At 54.5% G+C, this 16,269-nt stretch overlaps 1 protein-coding gene across 9 annotated transcripts in view; it reads left to right on the top strand.

The window, feature by feature from the left end:
- The window catches only part of Celsr3 (cadherin, EGF LAG seven-pass G-type receptor 3), a 29,458-nt gene that overhangs the window by 8,229 nt on the left and 4,960 nt on the right, over positions 1-16,269 (top strand). The window contains 29 exon segments of one of the 9 annotated variants that reach the window (NM_031320.1): positions 273-436; positions 642-767; positions 848-1,017; positions 1,399-1,584; positions 2,783-2,899; positions 3,240-3,411; positions 3,565-3,706; positions 3,789-3,909; positions 4,203-4,386; positions 4,698-4,799; positions 5,010-5,024; positions 6,898-6,992; positions 7,179-7,388; positions 7,662-7,857; positions 8,081-8,236; positions 8,545-8,716; positions 9,338-9,505; positions 9,703-9,829; positions 9,904-10,110; positions 10,354-10,528; positions 10,719-10,831; positions 11,290-11,369; positions 11,860-11,986; positions 12,496-12,612; positions 12,707-12,855; positions 13,058-13,167; positions 13,517-13,675; positions 14,353-14,553; positions 15,230-16,121. In NM_031320.1, coding sequence (NP_112610.1) covers positions 273-436; positions 642-767; positions 848-1,017; positions 1,399-1,584; positions 2,783-2,899; positions 3,240-3,411; positions 3,565-3,706; positions 3,789-3,909; positions 4,203-4,386; positions 4,698-4,799; positions 5,010-5,024; positions 6,898-6,992; positions 7,179-7,388; positions 7,662-7,857; positions 8,081-8,236; positions 8,545-8,716; positions 9,338-9,505; positions 9,703-9,829; positions 9,904-10,110; positions 10,354-10,528; positions 10,719-10,831; positions 11,290-11,369; positions 11,860-11,986; positions 12,496-12,612; positions 12,707-12,855; positions 13,058-13,167; positions 13,517-13,675; positions 14,353-14,553; positions 15,230-16,121 — 4,953 coding nt within the window. 9 annotated transcript variants of the gene reach the window in all.

The raw sequence follows: 16,269 nt of genomic DNA on the forward strand, positions 1-16,269 counted from the left end.
CAGCTCATCTCACCCCTTCAATCCCTCTTCTCTGCCCCAACCCCAGCCACCTGAACACCTTACTGTGCATCATAGACTCCGAGTACCTCACCTTTCCCCAGACCTTCCCATTGGCTCCACAACTGCAGTCTTAACTCTTCTCCCAGCCTGGTCTTGTCACCCTTACCTAGTCATCCTTCCTTTAGTGCTATCCCCTACTTCCTGTGGCCCCCTAGGAACAACCCCTACTCTGGCTTTAGACCCACGAATGACCCAGGCTCCTGACCCCTCAGGTCCCTGGACCTGACGGGCCCTCTGCTTTTGGGGGGTGTCCCCAACCTTCCCGAGAACTTCCCTGTGTCCCGCAAGGACTTCATCGGCTGCATGCGAGACTTGCACATTGATGGCCGCCGAGTGGACATGGCAGCCTTTGTCGCCAACAATGGCACTACGGCAGGTAGGCCCCCACAAGCCCCTCCCTCTCCTCATTCCCGTCCCTGTCTCCATCATGAGGAGGAGGCGGAGGGTTGCGTGGGATGGCTTCACCTCTGACCCCAATCCAGTATTAGATGGTAAAACCCATACTTTCTGAAAACACGAGTGTGGAACCATGTTCATTTCAGCCCCTCGGGCTCATGCCTTCTTTGTCCCTTTCTCCCCAGGCTGTCAGGCCAAGTCACACTTTTGTGCCTCAGGCCCCTGCAAGAACGGTGGCCTCTGCTCTGAGCGCTGGGGCGGCTTCAGCTGTGATTGTCCTGTGGGCTTTGGTGGCAAAGATTGTCGACTCAGTGAGTGACATCATGGGGCAGGAGGGACATGCAGGGTGGGTAAGGTAGGTTCTGTAACCCTGCTTCTCATGTCTCCTCAGCAATGGCCCATCCCTACCATTTCCAAGGCAACGGGACCCTGAGTTGGGACTTTGGAAATGACATGCCTGTGTCTGTGCCATGGTACCTGGGACTATCGTTTCGAACACGGGCAACAAAAGGGGTCCTGATGCAAGTGCAGCTTGGGCCACATAGTGTGCTCCTCTGCAAGGTGTGTCTGACCTTCCCATCCTTCATGTCACCCTCTCTGCTAATCTCTGATGCTTCCCAGCAACCGGGTTTGGGCCTGGTCATATAGCACAGGTCTCTGACGTCTTAACGTACAGGACCCTGGACCTTGACTCTCTCCCTACCATAATGTTCTCCGCATGTGCAAGGACATACACATAGTTCTTTCTCATAACCATACCAACCCATAGCTGCTGGCTCGGCTCTGCCCTAACCTGTTCAACATGGTAGCCCCGAACAGGTGACTGTGTATCAGTGATAGCTTTGTGTCTGTTCTGACTCCTGCTCCTGACTGCTACAGCTCTGATCTCACCAGCCAACCTCATCCCAATCTAACCCCGGGGCTGTGCATTTCTCCCCACAGCTAGATCAAGGGTTGCTGTCTGTGACACTCAGTAGGGCCTCGGGCCACGCTGTCCACCTCTTGCTAGACCAGATGACTGTCAGCGATGGCCGGTGGCATGACCTTCGGCTGGAGCTGCAGGAGGAGCCAGGTGGCCGAAGGGGCCACCATATCTTTATGGTTTCACTGGACTTCACCCTCTTCCAGGTTTGACCTCTGACTCCAGGGTCGTCTGTTCTCAGCTTGCCAACAAGACCCATTTTATTTGACCCCTGCCTCTTGTCTGGCTCCTTCCCACTCCTCCAATGACCACATCTGACATTCTTCTAGCCCTTTGCTTTGATCCCGCTCCACCAGCCCTGTTGGTCTATTAGGCAATGGTGCCTGTGTTGGGTAGGCTGCCTAGATTTCTGCCTTGATCTTGGGGGTACCTATGTAGCTAGGACTTTGACTTTGCCTGATTCCTGAAAGCCTATTCTAGTATCTTCCCTAATCTCTAACCTGCCCCCAGGTCAAAATTCTGAAATTGTAGAGATGGCTCAAAGGATAAAGCACCTGCTTGCATGACCATAGGGACCAAGTTCGGATCTCCAGAACACTCGTGCTAACTTGGCAGACAGAGCAGCTGCCTGTAATCACAGCACTCAGCAGAAAGATACACGAGTTCCCCTGAGCAAACTGGCTAGCTAGACTAGAACCGGTGAGCTCTGAGCTTAGCAAGCTCATTTAATGAGGCGGAGAGTGACTAAGGACGGCACCTGGTGTGAGCTTCAGGCTTCTACATGTACTACACCTACACGCATCACACACGTTTACACATATGAACATGTATAGACACATAGACATACCATATACTCATACGCATGCCCCAAAATAAGAAATTTCAATGTTGGCTCTGGGTACGGGAGGGAGAGGTCTGTCTGAGCATAGCTTTTTTTTTTTTTTTAAAGGTTATGTGTTTGGGTATTTGCCTTCATGTACGTATGTGTGCCATATGCATGCCTGGTGCCCAGGGAGACCACAGGAGAGCATCAGAGCCCCTGGCACTAGAGTTACAGACAGTTGTGAGCTTTCATGTGGGTGCCGGGAATCAAACCGAGATCCTCTAGGAGAACAGTCAATGCTCTTAACCGCTAACCATCTCTCCAGCCTGGAGCTAAGGTCTTAACTGAAGCTTTTCACACACACACACACACACACACACACACACACACACACACACACACACATATCCCATGCCACAGCAAATTCTCCAACCTAGGGGCAGCTCATTCCCAAACCATTCTTCTGATACAGGGGACAAAGCATGGTCACACAGGGCTAGTAGCAAGCTGTTCTGACTCTGGGGTATGACAGGGCTTTACTAGGTGCCCCTTCCTCAGTGCTGACTGTCCCCTTCTTCTAGGACACCATGGCCATGGGGAGTGAGCTGGAGGGCCTGAAAGTAAAGCATCTCCACGTGGGAGGCCCGCCCCCCAGCAGTAAGGAGGAGGGGCCTCAGGGTCTGGTTGGCTGTATTCAGGTGAGGATTGTCATGAGAACACGATACGGGGTCACTGTGGACCTGGAAAATAGCATTCAAGTACATGTTGGCGTGGGAGTGGGGTTAGGTGACCCAGAGAGATCAGAGACAAATCAAACCTTCCTTTGGTGGAAGCGAGAGTCTAGCTTAGAAAATCAGGGGTCATCTGGAATCTGCGTCAGAAGCAGAACAGTAAGGGATCCTTGTGGGGGCTGGATGGGGGATATTTAGAGGGTGGGCTTGTGGAAGAGTGGAGACTGTCGGGGATCATCAGACTGGGTGTCTGGCTCCATAGGACTGTCCTGATGTGAATCTCACTCTTTGCCGTCTGTGCCTATAGGGGGTGTGGACTGGCTTTACTCCCTTTGGGTCCTCAGCCCTGCCACCTCCCAGCCACAGAATCAATGTGGAGCCTGGCTGCACTGTGACCAACCCCTGTGCATCTGGGCCCTGTCCTCCTCACGCTAACTGCAAAGACCTCTGGCAGACCTTTTCCTGTACCTGTTGGCCAGGTGGGTGTTGGGAGAGTTGGGGAAGGAGCCAGGGGCTATGGAGAAGGCTCAGGTACTAGGGGGCCTGGAGCAGGTAAGAAGTGAGAGGGTTAGGACCCTGCCCCTTTCCGAGCTCCTTGACCACTGTCCTGAGCTTCCTGACCCAACCTGCAGGTTACTACGGCCCAGGCTGTGTGGATGCCTGCCTCCTGAACCCTTGTCAAAACCAGGGGTCGTGCCGGCACCTCCAAGGAGGCCCCCACGGCTATACCTGCGACTGTGCAAGTGGCTATTTTGGTCAGCACTGTGAGCACAGGTGAGAGGCTCGGGACTTGGATGGTGGAACAAGCGGGGCCACGGAAGTCTCGTTGACACACTTTACCTAATCTCATTCCCAGAATGGATCAGCAGTGCCCGCGGGGATGGTGGGGAAGCCCAACCTGTGGACCCTGCAACTGTGATGTCCACAAGGGCTTTGACCCCAACTGCAACAAGACAAGTGGCCAGTGCCACTGCAAGGTCGGTCTAGACTCTGAACCTTGACCTTTTACCTTTCCCTATGATTTCTGCCACCTGACTTGGCTCTAACCTCTTAATCTGTCTCCCACACTCTAGTTACCACCTCTCATCCTTCACCCTTCTCACCCTTGTCTTCATCTGAGGCAAGTCTTTTTAGCCTATGGGCTCTTCTTAATTTTATTTTCTTTTTAACTTTCGCCCTTGATTCTTCTACTCATTCCCCAAGCTTTCACCTGAGACCTTTCCCTTAAGCCTGACCTCTGACCTCAGGCCCCTGACCCATCCCTAAACAGGAGTTCCACTATCGACCGAGGGGCAGTGACTCATGCCTCCCATGTGACTGCTACCCTGTGGGCTCCACCTCCCGCTCATGTGCACCCCACAGCGGGCAGTGCCCCTGCCGCCCAGGAGCCCTTGGCCGTCAGTGTAACAGCTGTGATAGCCCCTTTGCAGAGGTGACAGCCAGTGGTTGCCGAGGTAAGCGAGTTCTATCCACCCCCCCCCCCATGAAGAGAATTGGTTCTAGCTAGAGTCCGTGGTGCTCTTGGCCCCTGGAGGTGGAGGGTTCCAGGAAGCTCTTCTTGAGGGAGACCAGTTATACCCAGGGAGTCCTACAGTTAGCGAGCATACTTGGCTGACTGTCATAGACCGGAACAGCCCAGCGCTTCAGAAGCCAGAAAGGGAGCGGTAGACTCTGGGCCTCTGCATAGGAGTGGTAGAAGAGCAGCAGGTGTGGTGTTCCTTGCCTGGAACCTGGCCACCAGGCTTAACATCCCCTTTCTCCCTAGTACTCTACGATGCCTGCCCCAAGTCCCTGAGATCTGGTGTGTGGTGGCCCCAGACTAAGTTTGGTGTTTTGGCCACAGTACCCTGTCCCCGGGGGGCCTTGGGTGAGTATGTGGTGGGTAGCATTCTTGCCGAGGGTTGGGCGGATCTCTTTTCTGATTGTTTTAGTCACCCCTTTCACCAATTCTGGTGGTCAGATGTCTGTGAAGAGCTGGGAGTAGGGGGGACATTCACGTGGGCCCCTTATACTTCTTAGTGGTTCTCTTCCTACACTGTTATTAAGCCTCCATCTGTTTCTCTTGGCTTCTGGGCAGGATTGCGGGGTACAGGTAAGGGGTACGTGTTTGCTCAGGTGCGCTGCCCCCTCCCATTGCCAGAGCTTTTGCAGACCCTCCTCCTGCTGCTTAAGGTCCTTGCAGACCCCTCCCTGCTGCCTGAGCTTTCTAAAACCTACTCCTAGTCTTCCGGAGGCCCCTTCTTGTGACTTGAGGACCCTAGAGAATGTCTCTGAAGCCTGAAGTCCTAAGGGATCTCTCCCTATCATCCCAGACCCTTCAGGTCTTCTCTCCACTTCCTCTTTCTTTACGAACTTTCCCCCACTTCCGGGGGTCCTTGTAGGGCTCTCCCTATTGGTCAGAGTCACCCACCAGCTTCTCCTTGCTGCCTGAGGGCCTTCCCTGCTGCTTGAGATCTCTGCAGTGGCTGGACAGAGATTCTCTGTGTGCGCATGCTCACACGTGTGTCCTGTGCCTGTGCATGTGTCTGTGAGTCTGTCTTGAGGGGCTGGGGATCTGAATTGAAGTTAGGTTTTATTTTGCTGGTGGACACAACTTATTCACCTTCTATCCCAACCCCATAGAAGGGAAGGCAATGATAGTAAAGTCCCCATTTGGGGTAGTTACAACTTGCAGGAGAACCCTGCTCCTGCCTCACTTGGGTCAGATGATACTCCTAGACGATCTTGTCTATGTCAGTGTGCTTGGGAGTATACAAGAGAGCTGTGTGTGTGTGTGTGTGTGTGTGTGTGTGTGTGTGTGTGTGTGTGTGTGTGTGATAAGTATTGTTGACATGTTGACATGTAAGGTTATCCAAGCTCATATGTATGAATGAGTGAGTGAATGTATGGGAGTATGTGTGTGAGAGTGTGTGTGTGAGTGTGTGTGTATGTGCTTGTGTGTGTATGTGTGCTTGTGTGTGTGAGTGTGTGTGTGTGTGTGATAAGTATTGTTGACATGTTGACATGTAAGGTTATCCAAGCTCATATGTATGAATGAGTTAGTGAATGTATGGGAGTATGTGTGTGAGAGTGTGTGTGTGTGTGTGTATGTGCTTGTGTGTATATGTGTGCTTGTGTGTGTGAGAGTGTGTGTGTGTGATAAGTATTGTTGACATGTTGACATGTAAGGTTATCCAAGCTCATATGTATGAATGAGTGAGTGAATGTATGGGAGTATGTTTGTGCATGTGTGTGAGAGTGTGTGTGTGTGAGTGTGTGTGTATGTGCTTGTGTGTGAGTGTGTGTGAGTGTGTGTGTATGTGTGCTTGTGTGTGTGTGTGTGTGTGTGTGTGTGATAAGTATTGTTGACATGTTGACATGTAAGGTTATCCAAGCTCATATGTATGAATGAGTGAGTGAATGTATGGGAGTATGTTTGTGCGTGTGTGTGAGAGTGTGTGTGTGAGTGTGTGTGTGTGCTTGTGTGTGAGTGTGTGTGAGTGTGTTTGTGAGTGTGTGTGAGTGTGTGTGAGTGTGTGTGAGTGTGTTTGTGAGTGTGTGTATGTGTGCTTGTGTGTGTATGTGTGTGTGAGTGTGTATGTGTGTGAGTGTGTGTGTATGTGTGAGTGTTTGTGAGTGTGTGTATGTGTGCTTGTGTGTGTATGTGTGTGTGAATGTGTGTGTGAGTGTGTATGTGTGTGAGTGTGTGTGTGTATGTGTGTGTTTTGTGTGTCTACAGCACATCCTCATACTTTAATTTATCTGGTCAGTTCACATGGGAAAGGCTCACAGATCTCTCTGGAGAATTGACAAAGAAGCTGTTGGGACCCACCCTGCTCAGGCCGCAGCATCTAGGCACCTAGCCACAGATGCTTGTCACTCTGGCCCCTACCTCCAGACTCCTATGGGATAGAAGAGGGTGCTGTGACCACCTGTCAGCAAAGGTACCCAGGCTCCAGGCCTGACCAGGAATTGCCTGCCCTCAGGTGCTGCGGTGCGGCTGTGTGATGAAGACCACGGTTGGCTGGAGCCTGACTTCTTCAACTGTACCTCTCCTGCCTTTCGAGAGCTTAGTCTGCTGGTGAGACTCTGCCCAGATAGTGCCCTCCACCCCAGGCCTGCGATGGGCCAGTATATACCTCAGCCCTTACCTCCTGGGCGTTAATTTCCTAGTTGCCTTTCATTTGCCCAAGCCTCTCTCCCTGTAAGGCTTTTGAGAAAGGCCTACAGGACCACAGAACAACCGCTGCCATCCTTGTCCTGGCAGTTGGATGGCCTAGAGCTGAACAAGACGGCACTGGATACTGTGGAGGCCAAGAAGCTTGCTCAGAGGCTGCGGGAGGTGACCGGCCAGACTGACCACTACTTTAGCCAAGATGTCCGAGTCACTGCCCGCTTGTTGGCCTACTTGCTGGCTTTCGAGAGCCATCAGCAGGGCTTCGGGCTGACAGCCACACAAGATGCCCACTTCAATGAGGTAGGCTCTGCTCTATGTCCCCTGTTCCATGGCGCTAACCCCCAGCTCCACGGCTCCTTCTCCCTGACCTCCTCCCAGCCTGGACACCCAGCTTATTACCCATCCTCACCTCTGGAAAAGTGAAGGTCCTACCACTGCACTCTTCCGTGTCCAGTCCTGCCCTTTTGTCTCTTGGGCCCCCACTAATACCTGGCTAGACCCTGTCATACCTGCCCCAACCCTTTGTACATCCTCACCACCTGGGTGAATCCATCTCTTTCTCCATCCTTCTAGAACCTTCTATGGGCTGGTTCTGCACTGCTGGCTCCAGAGACAGGAGACTTGTGGGCAGCCCTGGGGCAGCGGGCCCCTGGGGGCTCCCCGGGTAGTGCAGGGCTGGTGCGGCATCTGGAGGAATATGCAGCCACACTTGCAAGGAACATGGACCTGACATATCTGAATCCTGTCGGACTAGTCACACCCAATATCAGTGAGTGGTAGATGGGACAGGAGAAGGGTGGGGCTATAAAAGGGCAGGAGGAGCTCTGAGGCTAACAACGCTACTGCTGTGCCACACCTACTCCAATCCTCGGTGCTCTGCTGGGCCTTGCACTCATGCGAGGCTGGGGTGTAGCACGGACATGGGTGGGAATGTAACCTCTGGCACAGGAAGGAGGTCCCTGACCGGGGTTACCCCTCTTTTTCTTGGGCAGTGCTCAGCATTGACCGTATGGAGCAACCTAGTTCATCCCAGGGAGCCCACCGTTACCCCCGCTACCACAGCAACCTTTTCCGGGGCCAGGACGCCTGGGATCCTCATACTCATGTGCTACTGCCTTCCCAGTCCCCACAGCCATCCCCTTCTGAAGGTAGGAGCCCTTTTGGTGACTTCTGGGCCTGCCTCCTTGTCTCCTGATACCATGTCTCCCTCACCGACTCTTCCTTCCAGACCCCTTCCACCTCATGGCTCCTGTGTGAGCCCCTCCCCCAGGCCACCTTTGCCTTATCAGCTTCGATACCTTTCCTGTGTTCCTTTCATGGCTCCTGTATCCTCCACTCCCCAGCCGTTGCATTTATGGGGAAGAGATCTCTGTGCCTGGTGCTGGGTTGGGTGTGAGCTAGGTCTGTGGGTACTCTTGGTAGGAGGCCACTGTAGCTCCTTCCTTTCCTTTGGCAGTTCTGCCCACAAGCAGCAACGCAGAAAACGCCACAGCCTCCGGTGTGGTCTCCCCACCTGCCCCTCTGGAGCCTGAGTCTGAGCCTGGGATCTCCATAGTCATTCTACTCGTGTATCGAGCCTTGGGAGGGCTTCTCCCTGCCCAGTTCCAAGCTGAGCGCCGGGGCGCCAGGTACCAGGCTATAGAAGCAGCTCCTAGTCCCCTCAACCCTGAGTCCTTTGTGAGCTTCTACCCCACCCAGCACTCCTTTACTGAGTGGACAGCTGAGCAGGTCCACAGGTAAACAGAGACAATTCTCAGCACACCTCCAGGGAGTTACCCGAACTCTGGGTTCCATGTGAATTTTCTTTGGTTATAAAGAGTAGATGGAGACTCTCTCTCTCTCTCTCTCTCTCTCTCTCTCTCTCTCACACACACACACACACACACACACACACACACACACGTACACACGTACACATGCGTGCATGCTCATACAGAAGAAGGGTACACACATGATCCAGGTATAGATAGGCAAAGGCAGGGTGGTTGGGAAGGTCAGATGGAGACAGGAGAAGGGGAAAGTTTGATAAATACAGACCAGTCTGGAGCTGTTCAGGCCTCAGGCCCGTCTAGGCAGTGAGTCTGAAGCCTCTGGGAGCCCAGGAAACGCTGGCTGGCGCTCTTACACACACTCTGTGCTGTGAGGGTATCCCAAACTCTGGTCAGCCATGGCCTGTGGCTTGAAGGCAGGGAGAGTGCGCAATTAGTCTTGGGTCAGCAGTATCCAAGACCAGATGGGTATCTCCTCAGGCTTCCCCAGAACCCTGTTATGAACTCCCCGGTGGTCAGCGTGGCTGTTTTTCGTGGACGCAACTTCCTCAGAGGTGCCCTAGTGTCCCCAATCAACCTTGAGTTCCGCCTACTACAGACAGCGAATCGGAGCAAGGCGATCTGTGTGCAGTGGGACCCACCTGGCCCGTGAGGACCCCACTCTGGAACCCTTTTGTCCCTGTTAAACTCTGGAATGTGTCCCAGCCTGTCCACTGTCCAATTAGCCCCATGAGGAATGCCGTTCCCCAACTCCAGGCACCCCCATCCTCCCCTACCATCTCACTAATCCCTGCCTGCATTGGGACATAGGCAGGAAGGTGGACCCAACTCTCCTCTGGATACAGGGCAGACCAGCATGGGATGTGGACGGCAAGGGACTGTGAGCTGGTACACAGGAATGGCTCCCATGCACGGTGTCGCTGTAGCCGGACGGGCACTTTCGGGGTCCTTATGGATGCCTCTCCCCGTGAGGTAGGGTCGTATTCTGTGACCCAAAGGAGTGGGAAGTCAACAGGGCATCCCAGTAACCATCCTTAACTCCACAGCGGCTAGAGGGAGACCTAGAGCTGCTGGCGGTGTTCACTCATGTGGTCGTGGCGGCGTCTGTGACTGCGCTAGTTCTGACCGCAGCTGTCCTGCTGAGCCTGCGCAGCCTCAAGTCCAACGTGCGTGGGATCCATGCCAATGTGGCAGCTGCCCTGGGAGTGGCAGAGCTTCTCTTCCTGCTGGGAATCCACAGGACCCACAACCAGGTGTGGGGCCAGGGCCAGGGGAGCTGCGTCTCAGTGACTCCACCCTTTTCTGGAAAGCCTGAGGCCGAAGCTCGGGATCTAAGATCAGGGATGCTTAAGTCCAGGTCCTGGGTTAGGGTAGGATGCTGGCTGGGATCGGATGCTGTTGTTAGGGGACTAAGTGGAAAGGGGATGTCTGGGGTGGAGTCGAGGATGTGGCGGGTGGGAGGGATTCTGACACCCATCTTCTGGCCCCGCCTTCAGCTGCTGTGCACAGTGGTCGCCATCCTCCTACATTACTTCTTCCTCAGCACCTTCGCGTGGCTCCTCGTGCAGGGCCTGCACCTCTACCGAATGCAGGTTGAGCCTCGAAATGTGGATCGTGGCGCTATGCGCTTCTACCATGCCCTGGGCTGGGGCGTCCCTGCTGTGTTGTTGGGTGAGGTCTTACCCTCTCAGGCCTGTGATCTCCAAACTCTAACCCCAGACTATGTCTTCAAACCATGTCATGATCCCTCGACCTCAGTTCCCATGCTCCCTACTCAGGAAGGAGCCTGTTTGCCCTTACCCCATTTCTTTCCCATACTAGGGAATATGCTGCTCTGATCTCACTGCTTCTCTTTTTAAAGGCCTTGCTGTTGGGCTGGACCCGGAGGGCTATGGGAACCCCGACTTCTGCTGGATCTCCATCCACGAACCTCTTATCTGGAGTTTTGCCGGTCCTATAGTCCTTGTTATTGTGGTGAGTGTCTGGCTCTTGGCTACCTGTGTGCTTTAGTCTTGGGAGGGAGGGAAGGAGGGAGGAAAGGAAGGAGGAGGCTTGGAGCAAGTGTGAGGCAGGGCCAGGTGGTAGTGCATGGCATCCGGCTGATTCCACCTCATGCCAGGTCACAGAGTGAGCTCCCACTCAACTGGCCTGGAGGTGCGAGGTTAACGGGGGCCCAAGCCTTGACTGCCCTTCCTGTTCCACCCCTGTTTCTCTCTGAGTCTCTCACAATCCCACACAGCTTTCTTCTTCATCTTTGACTTTTCGGTGTGATTTTCCCCCCCAGCTCTTCTATCTCCTTTTTTGCTTCAATTCACTCTCTCCCCTCTTGTTCTCTCTTTCTCTTTTTTTGTGGTTGGGCATGTAGTCTTAGTCTCTTTCTGTTCCTTACTGTCTCTCTCTCTCTCTCTCTCCCCCTTCAACTGTGGGTATAGATGAATGGAATCATGTTTCTCCTCGCGGCCCGCACATCCTGCTCCACAGGGCAGAGGGAGGCCAAGAAGACCTCTGTGCTGTGAGTTGGCTAGTAGGGGTTCTCAGAATGGCCATCTCCTCCTGGGTGGGTTCTGGGCCCCAAGCATACCTGATGGAGGTTGGACTCCAAAATCCTGCATGGAGGGAAGTCACCCTTGCCGTGGCCTATGGTTCCTCTCTGGAATTTTTGCTGTATTCTGGCCCCCAAAGTGCTTTCCCTCTTGCCCTCAGTCCCCCGGGCCTCCCTGGAATCACCAGTGGCCTGAATGACTCACTTCACCCCACCGTGTATGTCTCTGTCTTCTGTTTCTCTCATGGCTACCTTACTCATTGGCTTTCCCATGGTCTCTTGCGGCTCCCTCAACACGCTCCCGGTTCTCTGTGTGACTGCCCATCTTCCTCAGTGTCCTTCCAAGACTTCCGTGTCCCTGTGGGAGGTGTTTCTTCCATCGCTGTGTGTCCTCCTGTGTCCCCTGCATAAGCCCTGCTTGACCCTGGTGTGCCTCCTGTGTCCCCCCATGTCCTTGCAGCAGGACCCTTCGCAGCTCTTTTCTGCTCCTTCTGCTGGTCAGTGCCTCCTGGCTCTTTGGCCTTCTGGCAGTCAACCACAGCGTACTGGCCTTCCACTACCTCCATGCTGGACTCTGTGGCCTCCAGGTACCTCTGGGGCCCTTCTCCCAACCCAGACTAAAACATCCGAGCCTCCAGCCCTAGGCCTGGCATTGCCACCAGGCCTGGAGCTCACTCTGCTTAACTGACTAGGATACGTTAATCCCAGACCAGACACAGACCCTAGTTGCTGACTCCAGGCCTAGAGCTGACACCCAGCTAGACACTGACATCAGGCTGGGTGCTGATCCTGGGTTGACCTTCACCCACACTGCAACTTCTGACCCCTTGCTGACCAGGCTGTTACTGACTCCAGCCCCTCCTGCCATAGGCCCGTTTCATTATTAGTCCTGAGATTCTCCGTGACTTTTTTTCTGATCCCTACTCCCTTGGATTCCTCAATGACTCACGCTACCCCGTGACAGCTAATACGCCCCTTGGTGCTGATCCATAAAGCCTTTTTTTTTATTGGCCCCTGATTGGCGCATTGACTATGTCCGGAGCATCTGTCTTTTCTGATCTCTCGGTGACCTTCGCTGACCCTCACTGACCCACAGGGCCTGGCTGTGCTGCTGCTCTTCTGTGTCCTGAATGCAGATGCTCGGGCCGCCTGGACACCAGCCTGTCTAGGCAAGAAGGCAGCTCCCGAGGAAACAAGGCCAGCACCTGGGCCGGTGAGGGACCAGCAGGGCTGAAGGTGGGCGTGGGAAGCCTGGATCTGAGGCTTTGCAGAACTAGCTCACACACTGTCCCACCCACCTCCCTCAGGGGTCTGGGGCCTATAACAACACAGCCCTCTTTGAGGAGAGTGGCCTTATCCGCATCACTCTTGGTGCCTCCACCGTCTCTTCAGTGAGCAGTGCCCGCTCAGGCAGGGCCCAGGACCAGGACAGCCAGCGGGGCCGCAGCTACCTCAGGTAAGCGACCGTATATGGCGTAGTCCAGTACTACTTCACTTGGGGTTGACCTTACCAGATCTGAGGGAGGATGGCTAACTGGAACTCGACTGATGCTTTGCCCTGATGTCTTCTGTTGAACACGCAGAGGCTCCTCAGCCATTCCACAGTCCCAAGCCTCCCAAGCACATTGTCACACACTTCTCTGATTCTTCATTTCCAGGGACAATGTTCTGGTTCGACACGGCTCGACCGCTGAGCACGCTGAGCACAGCCTCCAGGCTCATGCCGGCCCCACTGACCTGGATGTGGCTATGTTCCATCGAGACGCTGGTGGAGTTGGAGCCCTGGGCCAGGGAGGAGGGGCTAGAGGGGGTCTTCATGATCTGCTTTCTTCTGCCCCAAAATGGGGGCAGTAGCTAACTGGTGGGACAGGCTCCAGTCAGGTGGCTTCCTGGAAAAGCACCTACCCATCCCTGGTTGTCCAAACCCACTCCTGACCTAGTCCATCCATGATTGACTCAAGCCCTTCTGATCCTAACCCCCATGCCGAGCTCCATCCAGGTCCCCACCTTCACCCCCTTGCTGTCTTGCTCGCCCACCTCCAGACCCTCAGCTCAGGACCTTTTCTTATCCCTCAAGTCCCCTGCCATTTCACCTTCCTTCTGACCTTCCACTCCAGGTGCAGACTCTGACTCTGACAGCGACCTGTCCTTGGAGGAGGAGAGGAGCCTATCCATCCCATCTTCAGAGAGCGAGGACAATGGCCGGACTCGAGGGCGTTTCCAACGTCCACTCCGCAGGGCAGCCCAGAGTGAGAGGCTCCTTGCCCACCCCAAAGGTGATAGGAGCTGATGCCATGGGTGATCGAAGGATCCATATCTCACTTAGATATGATGTAGGGACCTTACCATCTCAGGGTTCCTGACCCCCATTCTATCCAGATTTCTGGGAGTGCTTGGGAACCCAGCAGCAACCTGGGCAATGGCAATGAAGTCAGAGACGTTACAGAGTAACTTATTGTCCCTTCAGCCCCTGGCTTCCCTGTGAGTTGGTCTCCCTTAGCTCGGCCATTGAAATTCCACCTCATCTAAACCCTTCTAGCTAAGGATGGCCGCTATCTGTGACCACTACCTTTCCTTCAGTGGCTCCACGGATCTGAGAAGGGAGGTCCTCCCATTCTTATTTCTTTTGAAAAAGATTTTTCTTCTGTGTGTACAAACTTGTGTGTGTGCGTGCATGCATGTGTGCGTGTGTGCGTGCGTGCGTAGATGTATATATGGTATAGTACTCATGTGAAGGTAACAGAAGAACCTGTGGGAGTCGGTTCTCTTTCTACCGTGTGTTCCTGGGACTCAGATGCATGTTGCCAGACTTGGTGTCAAAGGGGCAAAGCCATCTCACCAGCTGAGATAGCCAGGACTTGAAGGGTATCAGGGGTCACAGAGTCTAAATCACAAGTGTCAGGAAACTCTGGAGTCAAGCCAGGGGCCTCTGTAACCTGCACTGGCTTCACAGATGTGGACGGCAATGACCTACTGTCCTACTGGCCAGCCCTGGGGGAGTGTGAGGCAGCACCGTGCGCTCTGCAGGCGTGGGGCTCTGAAAGGCGCCTCGGACTAGACAGCAACAAAGACGCAGCCAACAACAACCAGCCTGAACTGGCCTTGACCAGTGGAGATGAAACCTCCCTGGGCCGGGCACAGCGGCAGAGGAAAGGTAGGATCCCTGACCCTTTGACCTCACTGTGGGAGCCCTGGAAGCTGCTTAGGTTCAGACTTATGGGAATTTAGCTTCCTGATCCCAAATGAGGAGACCATTTTGCTCAACTCTAACCGGAATGTGATCTTCAACCCTGCCTCATGTTCCCCGCCTGATCTGTGGAGTTCCTGCCCACTCCACATCCTGGCTTGTACCCTTGGGTCCTTAGATTGTATCAGCACAAAAGGTTTCCACCCTCAGTCTTGCATTACAGCAACATTGGAAACCACTCCTGCCCCAACCCCGGGGAATTCCTATCCTTTTGACCCAAGCCTGTATTTCCAGGACTTGGGGTATCCCTCTTCTGCCCTGACCCTGTACCATAATAACTGCCCTAGCTCGGCCCACAGGATCACAGTTTCCCACTTGGACTCTTTTTTTTTTTTTTGGTTCTTTTTTTTTCCGGAGCTGGGGACCGAACCCAGGGCCTTGCGCTTCCTAGGCAAGCGCTCTACCACTGAGCTAAATCCCCAACCCTCTCCACTCTTGTTCCTCCGCTGGCTGTCTGGGACCTTTGACACTGCTGCTGACCTCAGTTCTGTCACAGGATCCCAGGAGCTGGCACTTCCTTAGCTAGTAGATTCCTGCCCGCTCTTGGACATACACCCGGTCCCCAATTCTGCTCCTTCCACAGGCATCCTGAAGAACAGGTTGCAGTACCCACTGGTACCTCAGACTCGAGGCACTCCTGAGCTGTCCTGGTGCCGTGCAGCTACCTTGGGCCACCGTGCTGTGCCGGCTGCCTCCTATGGCCGCATCTATGCAGGTGGGGGTACAGGTAGTCTTTCACAGCCGGCCAGCCGCTACTCTTCTCGAGAACAGCTGGACTTGCTCTTAAGGCGACAGCTGAGTAGGGAGCGACTAGAAGAGGTCCCAGTTCCTGCACCTGTTTTGCACCCCCTGAGCCGACCAGGCTCCCAGGAGCGCCTGGATACTGCACCAGCCCGCCTGGAACCCCGAGATAGGGGCAGCACACTACCACGGAGACAGCCCCCTCGGGACTACCCTGGAACCATGGCTGGCCGCTTTGGGTCACGGGATGCGCTGGACTTAGGGGCACCCCGAGAATGGTTGAGCACACTTCCCCCACCCCGACGCAACCGGGACCTTGACCCACAGCACCCACCTCTGCCCCTGTCTCCACAGAGGCCACTCTCAAGGGACCCCCTCTTGCCATCCAGGCCCCTGGACTCTCTATCTAGGATCTCGAACTCTCGGGAGCGGCTGGACCAAGTGCCTAGTCGACACCCCTCCCGGGAGGCCCTTGGGCCAGCCCCACAGCTTCTCAGAGCCAGGGAGGACCCAGCCAGCGGCCCTAGCCATGGTCCTTCCACAGAGCAACTGGACATTCTGTCCTCCATCCTTGCCTCTTTCAACTCCTCAGCCCTCTCTTCTGTGCAGTCCTCGAGCACACCCTCGGGCCCTCACACCACTGCCACGCCTTCCGCCACAGCCTCTGCACTTGGACCTTCCACACCTCGCTCAGCCACATCTCATAGCATCTCGGAGTTGTCACCTGATTCAGAGTAAGCAGTCCGGTCACCTGTTCACAAGTTTGTCAGTTTAGGGCAGCTTCTTCATGTACCTGTGCCTGAGTTCTACCACAGAGTGCAGTGAGAGTTGCTTCATTGATTAGGGCTACCCCAGGCTCAGCAAGTGTAATGGCTATTCCTG

The sequence above is a fragment of the Rattus norvegicus genome, chromosome 8, assembly GCF_036323735.1.
Source record: "Rattus norvegicus strain BN/NHsdMcwi chromosome 8, GRCr8, whole genome shotgun sequence".
NCBI classification, from domain to species: Eukaryota; Metazoa; Chordata; class Mammalia; order Rodentia; family Muridae; genus Rattus; species Rattus norvegicus.